At 32.9% G+C, this 18,775-nt stretch overlaps 2 protein-coding genes across 2 annotated transcripts; both read right to left on the bottom strand.

The window, feature by feature from the left end:
• Positions 1–3,544: 3,544 nt before the first annotated feature.
• LOC112755786 (thiamine pyrophosphokinase 1) lies at positions 3,545–6,364 on the bottom strand. Its single transcript, XM_025804083.3, has 6 exons — positions 6,132–6,364; positions 5,947–6,043; positions 5,432–5,504; positions 5,137–5,238; positions 4,709–4,958; positions 3,545–4,053 (listed from the first exon to the last, which is right to left on the bottom strand). The coding sequence occupies exons 1-6, from the start codon at positions 6,271–6,273 to the stop codon at positions 3,932–3,934; spliced, it is 786 nt and encodes a 261-aa protein (XP_025659868.1). The 5' UTR covers positions 6,274–6,364; the 3' UTR covers positions 3,545–3,931.
• Positions 6,365–9,236: 2,872 nt separating this feature from the next.
• LOC112755777 (uncharacterized) lies at positions 9,237–18,539 on the bottom strand. Its single transcript, XM_025804073.3, has 27 exons — positions 18,147–18,539; positions 17,782–18,010; positions 17,506–17,651; positions 16,340–16,456; positions 15,981–16,127; positions 15,136–15,818; positions 14,781–14,902; positions 14,608–14,699; positions 14,260–14,479; positions 14,089–14,152; positions 13,372–13,520; positions 13,209–13,282; positions 12,961–13,125; positions 12,782–12,853; positions 12,476–12,577; positions 12,300–12,389; positions 11,980–12,055; positions 11,762–11,858; positions 11,583–11,652; positions 11,269–11,448; positions 11,037–11,159; positions 10,871–10,954; positions 10,567–10,751; positions 10,334–10,472; positions 10,174–10,233; positions 9,876–9,980; positions 9,237–9,740 (listed from the first exon to the last, which is right to left on the bottom strand). The coding sequence occupies exons 1-27, from the start codon at positions 18,234–18,236 to the stop codon at positions 9,627–9,629; spliced, it is 3,795 nt and encodes a 1,264-aa protein (XP_025659858.1). The 5' UTR covers positions 18,237–18,539; the 3' UTR covers positions 9,237–9,626.
• Positions 18,540–18,775: the final 236 nt, after the last annotated feature.

Genomic DNA, 18,775 nt, shown 5'->3' with positions numbered 1-18,775 from the left:
CAACCCATTGGCTAGTGGCAAACCTTTAAATGGAGCTCAGTATCGCGATGGATTAGTACTTGGCCTGTCGAGTTGGGGGATATCGTGGAAAACAAAAAAAAAAACTTCCCAAAGGCTAAAGAAGAAACTATCCATTATTTCTAGCGAATAAATTTAAGAGTGATGACTAAGTGATCATTTCTTTTTATAAATACCTCATTATTCATCAATCTTAAAGTATTTTCCAATTGCAATTTTTTAAAATTTTGTTATGTTCAAAAGACTGTCGTCGTTGCCGAAAACCTGGAGATCAACCATCAACCATAACAAACGTTCATCCAAGAGACGGATGTACGGCATCTGACTCAGGATCACAACGTAAAGATCACTACAATTATGATCGAACACTTTTTTTTACCTTGACATTTTGAAAAAGATAAAGATTTTGCTGATGAAAGAGATAAATAGGAGCAAGGAGGACAAAGAATGAGCTTTTTCAGATTTATAGTTTTCAAAGAAATGCTGCAAAGATTATGACCCTCATTATATTCATGGCACCAAGGACTATTCGAATAATTAGAAATCGAGTTAGAACGACAGCAAGAATATGAGCTGCAACTGCAAAGAGATCGAGAAAAAAAGGATCCAATTTTCTTTGGGAGTGATTCTTTTTCAAAAAAATCATGCGCGCTAAAGTCTCCAAAAACTTCAAGAGCCTTGACATAGACCTTTACAATGGTACAACTGATCTCCGACACCATCTCAGCAATTTTAAGAGTTGTATGTATTTAGCAGATGCGTTTGATGTAACTAAGTGTAAGGTATTCTCGACCACATTAATCAAAGCAACCATAAAATGGTTTGACAATCTATTTCCAAAAGCGGTAACATGTTTCGATGACTTGGCCAAAATTTTTTTACCCATTTTTTTCATTCAAAAGACAAAATTAAGCATGTTCCAAGTTTACTAGGGATAAAATAGGAATCTAAGGAGCCCCTTAGAACCTATATGAAATTGTTCAATAAAGTTTGCCTAAAAATCTAGATCCTACCAAGTACCAACAGAAGTAGCCATAATTGAATTAGTAAACAGTATCAAAGATGCACCCTTCTTATAACTAATTTAACAGAAACATCTAACCTCTCTTCACGAGGTCCAAAAAATGACAGAAAAATACATTAATGTAAAAAAAACTGACCAACTAAAAAAGCCTCATCAAAACAAAGAGGCCGGCTAGATTGATAAAAAGGAAGAACAAATAAAGAACGAAGACTATACTAATAAGACAAAGAGACACTACTTTTACATTTTGTTAAGAATGTCTTCAGGTAAAGTTTATAAAGATATTTGTCTAGTAGTTGAAAAGTTACCACCTCTACGAATTATCCAAAACAAGAAAAGAGACAAGTCAGAATATTACAAATATCATTGTATTTATGACTATCACATTAATGATTGTTATGATCTTAAAAAATGTTATTGAAAAGCTTACACAAGATGACAAATTTGATAAATATATGGAAACTAATAAGTCATACAGGAAATACAAGACATTCAGAAAAGATTAAAAGATTAAAAAAAGAAGGATTGAATAAACCTAGAAAACTACTAAGCATCACAGCCATATGATTGCAGGAGAGTTTACAAGTAGAAGTCTAAAAAATCTCTCCAAAAAAGACACCTGAAAGAGGTATTCTAGGTCGGAGTTAGGAAGCAAGACCCTTCATCTATCTAAGATCACTTTCATTAAAATAGATGCTAGAAGTGTATTATCCTATTATGACGATCTAGTAATAATCACAATTATCCTAGTAAACATCAACCTGCACAGAACTTTAGTTGACTAAGACAGTTCAACTGATATTTTTTTTAAGAAAGTATTTGACAAACTTGTACTAAATGCAAAAAATCTAAAGACATATTTGAATGCTTTGTTTAGGTTTAGCTCATTCATTATCTTATATTCATCAATTTGTACAAAACTTTTAAAAAGAGCAAAAAATAACACAAAATTATCTTATTTGGTTTTGATAATTATCAAAATGGATTCATAGTTAAACATTTTTTATTAATTAATTAATTAAATAAATTTTATATAAATAATTCAAATTTAAAATTTAAAATTTAGAAATATACATTTAGAATATTTTATATTTTATTTTTTAAATTTTTAATAACAAGTTAATTTTCAATAACATTACACTGTTCTATTTATTCCGAAACGTATTCATATTTGCTATCAAATCTCTCTTTTATTAAAACTATCATTAAAAAACTATTGTTAACAAATTGATTACTTTATATATACAAATTTGAATGACTAATATGTCTACTTTTATAGTAATTAAAAAAATGACGAGTTATATTATATATTAATCATTCTTAAATCCTAACCTATTTTATCTAATAGTTTATATGTTTGATGACTTCAATTATAATGGAAAAAGAAAATAGCGAAACACAAGATTATTCAACATTAAAATTTATGAGACCGAATAAAAGATTTATTCTTTAGTTAACCTGACTAGATTAATCACATTATGATTCTATCTTTTTAAAAGAAAATATCTAACAATACCTAAAGAGTAAAATACAACTATATTTAAATTACGATCTGGACATGTTTCGTTATACAAGTTAGAGTTAACCCAACGACACATAACACATTTACATATATACAAATATATTTATTGTACATATATACAAATATAGGATACTTTATTTTGTGAATAATATTTTGTATAAATATAATATTTTAATAAAAAAATATTTTTAATACAAAATAATATATATATCCAATATATTAAACTTGTATCATCATTTGCCTTATAATTTTTATTGAGTAAGCATGTCAATTAATTCTAAAAAATATCAAACCAAACTATTATAATGATACTTTTAAAAAACCTATTTATCTTCTAATAAAAATTATTAAAAATTTATTTATTAAATATACATATTAAATATTTTATTAAAAACCATAGAAGAATTAATTTATTTGACAAAAAAAATTCAAAAACTTTTCAAGTAATAAAATTTTACAAAAAAATTTCAAATAATAAATATGTTATTTAATTTATTTTTAATGTGTATTTGTATTTCAACATGTATTTTATATTGATAGCTAACTTTGTTAATTGATTTTGGTGTACACATAACATAATCGAAAATTTTATTGACAAAATATCTTACTTGAAATTTGTTTGAAAATTTTGAATTTTTCCTCATTTTTTATTTTATCTTAGTATTCACTAATATTCAAAGCATACTTAAGGCTTATTTTTTGGATATGAAAACAAAAGTAGTGATATACCCTAATATCTTAATTTTTTATGTTTTTTAAAATTGTGAAAAGTGCACAAATTGAAAAATCCAATTTCTGTACCTCAATTTTTAATTTTTTTAACACAAATCGGACGATCCGATTCCTGTACCTCTACAAATTGGACAGTCTGATATCTACTTCTCTAATTAAACCTCTACTTCTCTAATTAAACGGTTCCACGTTTTATAATAACACCCCAAGAGTCCACATTTTAAAAGAACACCGTTGCCACACCAATATCAAAAACAAAAAGTGGCATACTTAATGCCCGTGTATATTTGTATCAACTATCAAATCGGATTAATCCGTTATGAAACAAAGTTGAATGACCTTATATAAAGTGATCAAATTTCTAAAATAATGGTATTGACACAAATGAATGGAAATTAACATTTGATAGCTTAATAAACTTACAGCTTGAAGTGGAAAATCAGAAGGCAACCTAAAGTTGCTTCATCTTCTTTAGTACATTGCCCGCTTCCATAATGCTCATTAATTAGTAGTACATGCCCAATGCCCCTTGGCATCTTGGTAAATACTCATCTCTATGCTTGTCAGAAAATTCATCCATGAATTTTCTCTGCTCATATAAGTGTAATTGGCTTCAGGGGAATGAGTAACATTGACTAGGGTTTCCTCTTGATGGAAATGGTCCAAAGAAGATCTGAATCAGACTGAACTGTCACTATATCTCCTTTTACTATATTTGATGTGCTTACTAAGCCACCAAATCTCATCTCTGTGTTATCTGAAATAGACAAAATAAGATATTAGTTAGTTATCATCTGCTTCCACTATCAAACAAGTTAACAACAGTGATTAAAAAAGACTATATTAATTAATCAGAACCATCACAGCCATATCTAAGTATCCAACAACAAAAAATCAAATTTATACTATATTTGCTGTTTTTGCATTTACACAAATTTGGATAAAATTTCAAAACTAATCCAGATAGATTAATCCAACTTGAAACAAATATATATGCCATTAAGTGGAAACTGATAATAATAGCTTCTCATAAAAAAGTTTCCAGCTTTTGCAATTATATAAAAAAATTTTAGTTGTAGAATCACCATTTACATGTGTTAAAACAAGACACACCCTAACACTAACTACATATATCTGGTTTAAAAAACCAAGTTAGCTCCCCATACCAATCCATTTTATTCACAAAGTTTGCATTCAGGATCTGCCTTTAAGGACAAGTGGACAACAACTGCCCGATTGCTTTAAGTTAGATACAGTATGTGTTTATTAAGTTATTCACAAGAAATACAGGATATGCAAAGTCCACCTAATCTAGTAATTTGAATTGACTATAGAAGAATCGGACTTTTGTGGCAGCATGTCATCAGGCAGAAACCATGGAAGAGTATTGATGATTACGACAATATACTTACTAAGGTCCCACCGGAGGCCGGTGGTTGTAGACTTCGCAGATGGCATTCCAATGGGAATCAGTCCGCAATGTGGACCCTCAATGGAAGATTGAACAAAGATCTTATGACAGTGACTCTGTGGAAGAAGGTGAATGAGGCAATCCTCAGACAGAAGGACAATCCGAGTGTTAGAGAAACGGCATAGAACATTGATGTTTCCCATTTCATGATCAAATCGCCCGCCAAGTGCTCCGGTAACAAGAATGCAAAGCTGTGATTATGTCAAGTGGAAAAGTGGGGAAAAAGTCAAGAGTGCTCAGCTGGACTAATCCCATAAAATTAATAAGTCTCAATTATTGCAATAGTTGCTTATCGATTTGGCAACAGAAAAATCACCAAGCACCATTAAAAAGTATAAAAAAAAAAGTATAACCAGATGAGCAACTTACTTTTGATTTATCAATATCTGGTGTTTGGTCAAGTATGTACGATATACATTTGTGTAAATCTGTGGTATCCTGATCGTGAGATTCATCTATTATCTTAGTTCCCTGCAGACAGGATACAAACATAAGACCCTTGGAATGATTTATGGAAAGATCACATATAAGGAAGTAATAAGTAGGACCAATTTAAATGGGAATTTGTTGAACCATTAAAACCATATTCCACTACTTCACATGCATATAAAAGCTAAGGCAAAAAGACCAATGCAGAATAGAACAAATAGACAGAGCAAAATACCAGCTTTTTATAATATTCGAGTACTTCTGTCCGGATTGAATCCATGTCACCTTTGATTACATCAGGCTTGTACCTATATAAAACTCAGCAACCTAAATCTCCAACTAAAGAATATATAACAAAACACCTCAAAAAACCACTTAGAATAGAACTGATGACTACATCCAAATACAAATAGTTAGAAAATGAAATTATTACCCCAATAAAATAGTGACACAGTAGCCAGAAGTACATAAAAGGACAAAACAAGGTTACAATTTTCCATTTTTCTTAAAAATCAATACTCCACTTTTATTTCCATTTTTAACTCTCAAAGTTACTAACAAGACTCTGAACATAAAACCTCACTTTAAAGGAAGAATAAGTACCTAACTATTTTGGAGCAAGCAAGTGTCATGAAAAAAAATAAAAAAGTTACAATTTTCAATTTTGATTCTGAATTCGGATACCCTCTTTTCTGAATTGAACAAAACACTCATGCAAGCAAAAAATTTTGGAAAAAAAAAAAGGGAAACCTGGATTGAAGAAGAGATGGCTGTTCAGAATGCAAAAGCTGAGTCATTTCATCGAACAGGCGATTGGCACCACCGTCAGCACACACTCTCAGCTTCGCTGTAGCACGCAAAACGACACAGAAATAAAGAAACACAAACAAAACGACAATGGAATAAGAAGAGAGAGAGAAAGAGAGAGAGAGTACCGTGGTCCCAAAGAAGAGGTGCGTAGGTAGGAAGGCGCTGATTGAGAATGACGAGAGCATAGTTAGTTACAGAAGAGGTGTTGTCTTTATTCTGCGGTGGAAGAAGGAACGTTGAACGGTGAGACATGAAAGAATCCTCCATCTTCTTTCTTCTTCTTCTCTCTCTACGCTGGCTTCTCTTTCAGCTCTCACATTCACGTGTTGAATTTCAAAATTGGTAGCCATCAAAGTTAGTTAACAATGTATTTATACGTGTTGTTTAAAGGTATGATAGTAAGATTTAAAAAAAAAAAGTTAATAAGATAAAAAAAAAGTTAATAAGATAAAAAAATTTTTAACTTATTTTATTTAATTAATAATTAATGAATTTTAAATAATATAAATTTAAAATATTTTAATTATTTTATATTATTTTTCAAATATTATTAATATTTAATTTATTTTTAATATATATTTTATATTAATAATTATTTTAGTAGCTGATAATAATATATAACTAATATAATTGTTATAATTTATCTACAAAAGTCAAAATTACTTTAATATTATATTTATTGTATTCAATGGAAATCTTTTACTTCTAGGCCATTAAATATTTTTTATTAAATATAGAGTTATATTTTTTATTAATTAAATAATTTTAGTTTTTTATTTATTATATTTTATATTAATGGCTCATATTTAAAGTTTAGTATAGATTTAGTGTTTAAAGTTTCTATTAAAAATAAAAAAAATTTAGATAAGTATGGAAATATTATATCATTTGAACTATAACTCATTGGTATAATCTTCTTATACTCACTTAAAAGGTCCCAAGTTCGAGTCTCTCTATCTTTGGTAAAAAAAAAATAAAAAAATAAAAATTTAAACTTTAGAGATTAAGAAGTGCTATATTTCTTAATTTTTCTGAAGTCCATTAGCATTTAACTTCACTGACTTTGTGTGTATAATTTTTTTTTAGTATTGTGATTTGTGAGCTAATTTAGTGTTTGTTTGGGTGTCATTATCTTGATAAAAAAAGATATTTTTTCAATGAAAAAAGATCTTTTTTATTTTTTAGCGTGTTTGACAAATTTCTAATAGTAAAAATAAAAATACTAGAAAAATAAAAAAATATTTTTTTGAGAAGCTGTAATTTACATCTTTTTTTTTAAATATTTTTCATGTAATAAATAAATAAAAAAGTACTTTTATATTGTTATACCCAAACATAATTGATAGATAAAAAAAAATTGTATGAGATATCCAAACATCTTTTACTTTTTCATAAGATCTTTTAAAAAAAGATAACTCGAAAAAAGATTTTTTTTTAAAGCTCACCCAAACAAACCTTAATTCATATTTCTTTTTTAAAGGTATCTTTATTTTATATAGGTATTTATTAAAATAAAAAAACTTGTGATTTATAAGATTTAAACTTAAGACCATTTACTAAAAAGTGACATGTATAAATGAACATAAGTAAATACAACTTATAAATTTAACCTGGTAAGCGTAAGGAAATAGTTACATAATAGGGATAAACTTTTACTTTTACCTGTAACTTTTTGGTAAATTATTTTGGTAACAATAAAACTCTAGCTTATAGTTAACATTTTTTGTATATAACGTGTATATATGTAACATTTTTTGATGGAATGCTAGATATTTATAACTCTCACATCTTTAATAGTTTTCACACGGTATTTATATATTTATATATGAAAGTTTAAAGTACTCAAATTCTTAAGTATTTTAAAAACTAAAGTACCAAAAACATGGTTTATTTTATATTAGTATTTTTGCATTTGGCATGATCAAATTAAATAAAATAAAATAAGGATTTTTTGTGTGGATATAGCTGTAATTGTATTGTTGCATTATTGAGGATTTGGTATGCTCCGTTTTGAAGGGACATTCATAACTAGGAACGGTTGGTCCTCTAAGACTTGCTTCTTTTTTCTTTGATACAGTGATGTAAACCAATCATTGTTTTGGAATTTATAGTATTATGCCACCTCCCATCCCATGTGCCAATTGCTATCTAGGATCCATCAGTCTTCTATTCATTTTGATCACCCCTTTTTTTTAAATTAATTTTGATAAAATAATAATATAATTTTTACATATTTATTTAATTATATCTATTTTTTAATGGTATGTGATAATACACGTAATTTTAAAAATATTTTTATACACAAAAAATAACCATCAAATCAATTATTCTAAATTTTATATTGACATACATCCTTTTTTCTAACAATTGAAAATACTAGTTAAACACTTAAACAACACAAATAACCAATTTCATTATACAAATTATTTTTTAATTTCCTATAGTATTCTCCAACCTGCCAAGTCAAAAGCTAATCCATTGCGAATTCCAAATCTAAACTCTATTTAAGAATTTGCCACCGGCCAAAGAATTGTTCCATATGCAAGATGAAGTTTGAACCCTCAACACTTGGTTAAATAGATTAGTAAGCTAACACTCGACCAACCCATCTCGGTTTCGTTATACAAATTATAACAGAGTTTAGTCTTGTACAATTCAGTATGAGTTGTGTTGAGATGACACATTTTTTGAGATCTCACTCTTCGAGTAGTGTAGAAAAAACACTTCTTTTTTCAATGTAACATGGGGATATCAATATATCAAGAATAATGGAATCAAGCATCATGTTTCATCAGTCACAAATTTCTATGATGAAGGAAAACCAGCTTACATAGCAAGTCCACAGCAAAAATTGTTTATATAAAAACTATCTTTAGTATATCCTTAGCAAGCGCCTTAACTAATTCTTAATATTTACCTTTCAAAACAGAAAGAATCGTATAATATATTTATACCACATGCCACTAAATCCACTCAAGGAACAGAGATTGAGAACATTCAAATCAAATTGAAGAACACCACATTCACCTTCCATCATGGATTTGCAAAATAATAAGCATAATGCACTATTATTAGTGTCTGATTTTGCATTTGGCTTTACACCAATAATATTGAAGAAAAAAATCATATTCACCCTTCATCATGGATTTGCATAAGAATAAGCACAAGGCACAATGATTAGTGTTTGATTCTGCATTGGGGGATTGGAGTTTCACACTTCAAACCACAAGTATCATGAAAAATAAGAACTTTATTCCTTAAAAGAAAAAAAAAAGTTTGCTATGTACAAACAGAACACCCCACAAAGCCTTTAGGGAGGAAGAACAAGGGGAAGAGAGAAGAGTTGGATCAGCAAAGGGACCTAAAAGTAAAGCTTTATCTCCAATGAAAATTGTCAAATAATTCTAATTAAGTATGAAAAAATTTGAATAGGTAAAATAGAGAATGGTGATGAGGGATGAAAGCAAAAAATAAAGAACAAAACCTATGATATAATACAAAAGGGGGCAGGACCAAAATGATGGAAAATTCCATTACAACTGGTCACTGACCTTGCTCCACCATTTAGGTGTGATAGAAGAATTAGCCTAAGCAAGAAGTGCAGCTATACAGAGAGGCTTTCACATGAAATAGCTCAATGATCTCATTTTTCTCGAGCCGCCTTCTCCGTAAAGGTCATTCCATTGGAGGAGCTCATTCATATTGTTTGATTCCGATGACACACTCGCGCACACCTTCATGAATGCATAAACGAAACGTTAAATAACATAGCCTTTGCAGGCCAAGAGCCTTTGCAAGCCAAGGACATATGATCCAGATGGATCGTGATCACTGTAGAAAGATCAAGTAACCGATTTCGTATAACATACCTGCTCATGCGCATATTTAAAATCTTCCATCTTTAAGGGTCGAATATCGGCACTGCTACACAATCTCGGCAAAGGTTTGTTCTCAGCTTGTGCTACACTTCTCTCCTGAAAATTGAATTTCATATTAGCATGTCAAATACCAGTACAATTTGTTAAACATGTAGACTTATTGTCCTTTTTGAGCTATCAAGAACTGTTGTTCTAAATATTCAAATAACCGAGTCATGTGAAAGAATATAGAGCCTAAAGCAATTTATGAACAAGGAAGAAAGACAACAAAGATTTTAAAAGAGCCTACCTTCTTCTCCTTCTCCAAGATCTCTCTTATCGGGCAGTGAGCCGCTGTGACGCAAAGATTCTGTCATTGAAAACATAACCATCAGAATATTTTACACAACCAGATCTGATAACTTCTCTGAAAACCAAGAGGAGGCGCGATTGACAGATAGAAAGATAACCTTTAGATCGCTCCCTGAATATCCATCAGTCATATTTGCCAACGCATCCAAATCAACGTCCGATGCTAAATCTTCCTTTGCTAAAATGACTTTGAGAATTTTTTCTCTGTTTGGAGCATCTGGCAAATTAACCATCAATCTACAGAGTTTTTTACGAAAGCTTGTGTTAGTTCAGCACAGATCACATACCATCAACATGAAAAAGATGTTGACATAACAAATAACATGTTTACCTTCGTGGAAGCCTCCTAATAACAGCTTCATCAAGATCAAATGGCCTATTCGTAGCAGCGAGAACAAGTATGCGTTCTTTATCCTTTGTACGCAGACCATCCCAATTAACCATAAACTCATTCTTCATTTTACGCATAGCCTCATGCTCACCTGGATTTTCACGTCTTCCCAACATACTATCAACCTGGCAAACACATAAATAAAATAAAAAATAACCATGGATAGCTCACATTTAAAGAAATAAAACAATTACTCTAAAGGAAAGAAAAATTTCAACGGAATATACACATGGCATATACTAACCTCATCGACGAAAATAACACTTGGAGCAATCTTGCTGGCCAGTGAAAAGACTGCTTTGACATATTTTTCTCCTTCGCCAAACCACTGCAACCAACAAAAATGATATCACCGTGTTGCTTAAGCACAAAAGGAACATAGAAGTTTCAATTTGTAAAACTTCTAATACCTTCGAAGTAATGCTGGACATTGAAATGTTGATAAAATTCGCTCCAGCTTCGGTTGCTACAGCTTTTGCAAGCATAGTTTTTCCTGTGCCAGGGGGGCCAAAAAGCAATATTCCTTTGCAAGGCTAAATATACAAATAACAAATTAATTGTATCAGATGCTGAAGACATTACATAATCTACATAAAAAAGCATTTGACAAATCATTAGATGCAACTAAAGAGAATCTTCTACCTTAGTCAGCTGCCCTTTGCAAAACAATTCCGGCCTCTGAAGAGGAAGCATGACCAATTCCTTCAAGGTGTCCTTCACATTTTCCAAAGCTCCAATATCATCGAATGTCACCCCAATATCGGTTGGTGGAATAACATCACCAAGCAATTTTTTCTCAAATTCATTCTCAGTAACCACATCCTAACATGGAAGAACAAATACAAGAGAGACTAAGTATAGGCAATCGCATATTTTGGAAAAGTTACAATGCAAAGCAAGTTGCGCACAATAAGATGATAAAATGTATAAATTTGCAACAGAATGTGTTAAATTACCTTCAATGATTTCTTTAAGCTCTTGTTTTCATTTTGAATGCCATGCAGAATGTTCAGCCCATAATTAATGCTGCACCGATGAAGTGTGAATAAGGGTTAGAAATTAAAAGATTTTGTTATATTTCTCATTACTCAAAATTTTAGGATGGCAGGATCAAGATGGAAAGAAGTCATGACACCTTTCTGCAGACAGCACAAGCTTAGAATCTTTGGATAAGGATTCAGATGAGTGCATAAGCTGGTAACTTATTGCCCAACCAATGATCTTTTCCACACCTAGTAAAAGGAGCAATAGCATAAAATCAGCATTTTGGCAGCAAATCTGAAATTTCCATACTTAGATGCTACAGTTGCTTCAAATAAAAATGGTGGGGAAAAGGTTAAAAAGAATGCTGACTTTCGGTTGTTAGGGCTTGATCTTTGATGCAAACAGTCTCCAAGTCAGGACATTCCAATCCAACTCTGCTGAGAACCTGATATCAACAAAGGAATCACATTGTAAGTATAACAAATAGTAACACATAACACTTGGTATTTATATAAAACCAAGTAAAAAATATCCAGATCGTTTGGTAAGCCAGAGCATCTAGTGTACAGCGACAATCAACATACTAGTCACTGAACAAATTCGATCAAGAAAAGGAGAATAGCAAAACAAAACAAAATAAATATATAAAGGCATATTAAATAAAGGACAGAAGATGTTGGAAGGCTCACCGTTCGAATGCTGACAACATTAGACTGAGCTTTCATAGTCTCAACATCACGCTCTAGCTGCTGCTTCCAATCAGAAAGCAAGGTCTCATCCTGTACAAGTTTCAAATTAGAACTGATCCATGAACTGTTGATGGCAACGCAACAAATCGTACAATAATATTAATCTATGGTGATACCTGAGGCAGCTGTATAGTCACTCTGTTTGGGAAGAGGCGACCAAGTTGCTTCATTACTTTGGGTGTTTCTTTGCTCCTATCATGCAGTCTACCAAAATTATCCTGTACAAAGTTAAATACCAAATTACAGTAGTTCAATAAACAATAATTCCTGAAGGAGCCATGACAAACAGCTAATATATATATATATAAAGCCACAAAAAAAAATATTCAAGGGCATAGCCCAGACAAGACTGGCAACTTCCAAGAAAGAATTACATCATTATTTAAAGAATTATATGAAGCGAAATGGTTACTATTATTTACCGGAAAAGCAAGATCTAGTAGTGCAGTCTGATTGCTCCCAAACTTCGTAAATAGAAGGCCACCAGGTTGTGTCTGAAAGCATAGAAGACAGAGAAATAAAATCAGCAAACAAGATTTCTTGAACATGAGGTCAATACAACCAAACATCAGCAAAAATATATAATAGTAAAAAAGTGTACCTTCTCCTTTCGATTGTCCAGCTGGGTATGAGAGGCAATTACCACCACATTCTGTGGCAAGCTTTCAAATTTAATTTTCAACATCTCGGTGTACCCAACCATTGCCTTCTCTATGTCTTTAATGAATAACACCACTGCTCCGTTTTGACTCTGACTGGTAACAACCTATGTAAACGACATCAAAATGGATGTCATTATTTCACCAGGCATCGAGAAAAACAATGGAACAAGCATAGAACCAGGCTCACCTCAAAGATTTCTTGAACTGCAATCTTGTCAACGTCATCGCCCCCTGAACCATCTACTCTCAACAAATGATTTGCTGCAGTATAAATCACCAATGGAATTTTAATGCACAAGAGCCAATATGTAGCTAAAGGATCATAAGTTCAAAAAAGCAGATTGAAATACCAGAACAAAAGAACCCGCGATCATCTTCACAAAGACCACCAAGATCATTGCCATCAGGAATTGATTTATCAAACCTAACCCCAATCTTCGAAGACCCATTATCTTCAAATGCAAGCATAACCTTTCCGCGGGAGCCATAGCTTGGTCCCCTGTCCAACATAGCAAAGTCTTAAGTCTTAATTTTCAAACGCAACACAATTTTAAACTAAATATTTAAAAAATGTTTTTCTAGATAAGGACAACTAGGGGTGCACCAAACAAGAAATTTAAAAAAGGAAACTGAAATCCTTAGGTAAACAAACATCCCCAATACTATGCATTCAGAATAAATCACAAACCCCGTGAAATGATCACGCAATGCCAGAAACAAAAGTATAACCCAACTCAACACCCCCCCCCGGGGGGTTGGGAATATATATATATATATATATATATATATCAAAGCTGCAACTGAACTGAGAGATACCACTTCAAAGTGATTTCAAATTCAGAAGCAATAATATCCACAAAAGAGAAAAGTAGACTCATGCCACTCAAAACAAATTGCTGTCAATCAGAAATTCAATATTCTTCCTTTAATCTTCTTTTGAATGATTTTCAATGGTTATAGCCTCCTCAACAAAAGGGATAAAAAAGATCTCTCTTCTCCACAAGTTCAGATCAAATGCAGATTGACTGAAATTGTATTCAGAATAATTCTTCCATCAGACAAAGTACCTTGAATAATTTTGTATTGACGAGACAGCAGAAGGGAAGTTACCAACAAATTTTACTCGATCACCTGCAAATTATTTAAGCCTCATGTTAACCTTTAGGTGCTATGCAATATGTACAATAGGAAGTAAATTTGGAGATAGTTGCTCAATTTTTAACAACAAAACCGCACACCTGTTTTAATAGTAGTGCCTTTTGATGAAGCAGTAGAAACCTCCTGCTTCAGCATAGCCTGAGAACTTATTGTGGATCCACCCACAATTTCAGCATCAACACTAGAAGCTGGTTTACTATGTTTTAAAGAAGCAGCATGTGTACTTCTCTTAGCCAACACAGATGGTCGTTCAGGCTTTGAACTTTCTTTAGCAGAATCAACTTCCTTTGATGGAGTTCCCTGAAATATCAATCACATAACAAAAACTATTATTATTCTGTTTATATTAACAGCGATTTAGGAAGAAATCATCTCAACAATACAAACAGATAATAAGAAGTAGCAAAAGAATATCTGAGAAAACGTACACCAGGTAGTGAAAGAGAATCAACAATTAGTAGCCTCGCACCAAAATGCTTTGCAAGTGCCTTGGCAAGAGTCTCCTGATATATATCCGAACCTACACAGGAATCGCATAATGAGAGCACTTCTTGATTGCAGAAAGGGGAAAACAAAGCATTAACAAGAATGAAGGAACTACCTGCAGGTCCAGATAACAATATCCGTGGGGACACTGAGGGGAGGTCTGAGGCAAATTTTCCAAAGCCATTACACTTCAAATGAATATATGTCGAAGCAATCAAAACGGTCTTTGTCGTGTCGCTATAAAAATAGAAACATCATAGCTAAGAATGCATAATTTATTTTCTTATGATCTCATCTATCTTTAAGCAGCAACTACAGGCTATAAAAGAATATAAGAGTAAATATAGATTATTCAAGCTGTTAGCCAACATCTAAGAAGTGACCACAGTAAAATTATAATCCAGTTAAGATTGAAAAAATATTAGGAAATCAAATGAGAGAAAAGTTAATAACGAGAAGCAACGATGCACCTTAGATAGTATGGGAAACTTTCAAATGAGACATCAATATTGTCAGCACTAAGAACTCTTTGTTGTAAACTCTCCTTAAAAGCTTGCCGCCTGGTTGATGCCAATATTGCTGGGGTATCAACATCTTTAAGAAGTTCTCTTAATTCCCTTCGCTCCTCCAATATCTTTGTAATGCTACTACTTAAATCAAAATCAGGATATGAACCAGCAAGCATGCGCAGCAACGGCCTTAATTCACAGGTAGCAGCAGCAGCCATCTTCCCAGCATCTGTATCCACATTGGCATCAACCTCCATGGTGTCAACACTAGGATTTTCATTACCAATAGCAGAAGATGCAAGAACAGTTTTCTCAGCAGAAACAGCTCCAGTTTGCTCGTCGGTATTGGTGGTATCCTTCACTTCATTGTCTCGAACACCATCCCCATTGCCAGAAGGTAGTGATGAAGCATCCGTGTTTTGTTGGACATTCTTGCCAGCTTTAGCAGCAGGCGGAAGGCGAGCTAAATCTTTATGAAGATTAGATAATGAGGCTAATATTGATGCTCCAGCAACAGCGGAAGGGTCCCCGGATCTAGCTTCAACTTGCATTCCATTCACTGGAGTACTCCGAGCTTCTAAAATACTCACAGGAGAAGGTATGCCAGTGGTAGCAACATTATTATTTGTGAGCTGCTGAAAGATCTGAATTCACGCTAAGGAACGCATAAAACACAATAGAATATCTTCAAGAATGACAGAAACAAGGCAGTTGAATAAAATGATATAGAGCATTGTAAGTGAAGGTGCAAAGTATAAGAGGCAAAAACAGATATATAATTCATAGGAACCATATGAACAGGATACATAAGCATGCTTGCCAGAAGAACCGAAGACCACCTCATCACCTCCACTTAATATAAGGCGTGCATTCTTGCGATAGGTCTTACCATTAACTTGAACAGCACCTTTGCCTCCTGTGATTTCCAGTAATGCAACAGGTGAACCTCCACGCTGTGTAGAGTAACAACCATGATCAGTAATCTAAAATAGTAATTACCCATCTAACATAATTACACAAATCATTCTTCCCTCCCGATATATGAAATGGAATTTTTGCATCATATAAATGACTAATTTTCTATAACCAAAATGCAAAGCAGATAGATCATTAGCAACTCAGCCGCCTGTTTTAAATTGCACAAAACGGAAAGTGGAACCTCTACCTCGATGTTGCTCAACTTGCACAAAATATTGCCAACAGTTGGATCTTTAAGCCATAAATTGCACTGACGACCTTGGCCAATGGTGAAGATAGGATCACACATAGGCTGGTGAGGAATCTGGAGAAGAATGAAAAACAAATATGATTAGTTCTAGATTGACATGACTAATGAAAACACAATCAGCTCAGAATTCTCCACATTTTAAAGCCCAAAAAAGCAGAAGATACTTCAAAGTAGATGTCTCACTTACTCATGTCTAGCACCTATATATTTTATGGTGAAATCACACGCAGCATTGCTTTTATCAAGTAATGCAAAATCTTTGGCACAAAGTTGACATTGATTCCATCCTACATAGTATTGACTAACTGTGGCATGATATTGCAAGAAACAAAATTTTCTCTAGCCAGGACAATACAACAACAACCAAGCCATATCTCATTAGGTAGGGTGCACTAAATGGATCAAACATTGCAATCCATAGTATCCTTATCATAGATCATATCTGCATAGAACTTTAAAGTAGTTTAACAAAGGATTTTTCTCAACATTATAGGACTGCACCAAGGATCAAATTTAAGCCCTTACCTTTTCTAGCCATTACTAGTTACAAACAACACCAGCCTTTCCAATCTTGTAACCTAGGGATAACTACACTGACCTTGTTAGTTCTTAGTACATACAACAACACCCCTTCCACTTTGGGATAATTACTTCCTGTCTTCTCTATCTGTTGCTCTTACACCAGATACCCTCTTTTATCTACAAAGTTGCACTACCTTCCTTACTTTATGCATACTAAATATAACAAAACAAGGAAAGCAGGTATAGTTTCACAAACAACATGTGATTGAGGAGCAATAAGCACCACGGTCAGTGCAATTGAGCATGCAGCATTAGAAGCATTTTTTGAAACTTCAGTCATCAGTTCCCATAATGCAGAAAGTATCTTGCAAAATCAACCAATCATTCAAATTTGCAGGTCAAGTGTAAAATTTCAAGACAAAGCAGTTCTATATCCGTTAAAATCACTCCAATAGATCAACTTTAACCATGCATTCCAATTCCACAATGCAAAAACCATACAAGTACTCCAAGAGACAAAAAAAAAAAAAAAAAGATACATAGCAAAATTTGCACACTCAATTCACAGCGAAGAACCAAACCTGAGAACACTGAGAAAGGAGCTTCCCCCATGCTGTCTTAGGTCCTGATTTCGATTTCACTGACCGCTTCTTCATTCGGCCGGCAGCAGCAGCCGCCGCCAAAGCCGCCGCAGCACTCGATTTCTCTCCATCCACCGCATCCTCACCTAAAATTAACAAAATTCAACACAAAATTCACTCCAAATTCTACCACAGATTCATTATCCAATAGCCACATGCATGCAAAAGAATCATTCACTTCCCACGAAATAAACCAAAAGGTTGCAACTTTCTAACCTATGGACTGAGGCGTCACCAAATCATCCCCTTCTGCCGCCGGCACAGAAGGAGGCGTGGCCTTCAACGACAAAGTTTCTGGCAAAACATCATCGCTGCAAGCATCAACGGCCTTCAACGACGCCGTCTCGGGTAGATCATCATTTCCGGGTCCAGATTCGTTCACAGGAGGAGCAGCAGCAACAGGAAGCGTCGTGGACGATGCATCCTCTGTGGTGTTGGTAGAAACCTAAATAATCACGAAAATTCAGACCCAACAAAAAAAAATATCTTTTTTAATATAATTTTGTAATCAAGGGGAAAGAAAATTAAAAGGGTGGAATTGAAAATTCTGCTATGAATCGGATTGAAGAAAAAGGGGAGACCTTTGATCTTTTGTTGGGGTTAGAAGGAGAAGGCGAAGAGAGGGTGCGTTTGGTTGAGGATTGGGAAGAACTGCGTCTAGTTTCAACCATGGTTTTGGGTTGGGTTTGAGAGGGTGGTGATTCACCCTTTCTGGTATCGACGAAGTTGTTGTTTCTGCGATGTGTTGTGTGTGTTTGGTTTCTGTGATCCAAGAGAGAGAGAGAGAAAGAGAGAATTGGGGTTATGACTTTGTGTTTGTTGTTATTGTTGTTGTTGGAGGAGGAAAAGAATGATTGAGAAGAAAGAAGAGAAAGAAAGAAAGAAAGAGAGAGAAAATGTTATCAAAAAGAGAGTTTGGGTGTGATTGTATCTGTGGTTATTTTATATGGTGAATGAAGAGGCATAGTGAAGGAAGAAATTCAAGATGAAGCAAACATGGTATGTCATTAACTCTTGCAATTAATTTTTTCCTTATTCCTCAATTTTTTTTCTGCTACTATCATTTTTCTTTTGTTACATTTTGACCATAATTATTGTCACTTTTTATATTTACAATCAATCAGTTATCTATATATATTATATATTATATTAATATAACATATATATTAAAAAATTAAACAATATATTATTTATATATAAACATATAATA

The sequence above is a fragment of the Arachis hypogaea genome, chromosome 2, assembly GCF_003086295.3.
Source record: "Arachis hypogaea cultivar Tifrunner chromosome 2, arahy.Tifrunner.gnm2.J5K5, whole genome shotgun sequence".
Taxonomy (NCBI): Eukaryota; Viridiplantae; Streptophyta; class Magnoliopsida; order Fabales; family Fabaceae; genus Arachis; species Arachis hypogaea.
The sequence above is the reverse complement of the archived record's forward strand: the minus strand, read 5'-3'. Positions and strand labels throughout refer to the sequence as shown.

Coding starts and splice junctions, on each gene's coding strand:
- LOC112755777 (XM_025804073.3), bottom strand. CDS start 18,236: ATGGTTGAAACTAGACGCAGTTCTTCCCAATCCTCAACCAAACGCACC. Junction 14,903..15,135: donor AGTTTCCCATACTATCTAAG/GTGCATCGTTGC, acceptor CTATTTTTATAG/CGACACGACAAAGACCGTTT. Junction 10,752..10,870: donor GTGTTATTTTCGTCGATGAG/GTTAGTATATGC, acceptor TGTGTTTGCCAG/GTTGATAGTATGTTGGGAAG.
- LOC112755786 (XM_025804083.3), bottom strand. CDS start 6,273: ATGGAGGATTCTTTCATGTCTCACCGTTCAACGTTCCTTCTTCCACCG. Junction 6,044..6,131: donor ACCTCTTCTTTGGGACCACG/GTACTCTCTCTC, acceptor TGCGTGCTACAG/CGAAGCTGAGAGTGTGTGCT. Junction 5,505..5,946: donor CCATCTCTTCTTCAATCCAG/GTTTCCCTTTTT, acceptor AGTTTTATATAG/GTACAAGCCTGATGTAATCA.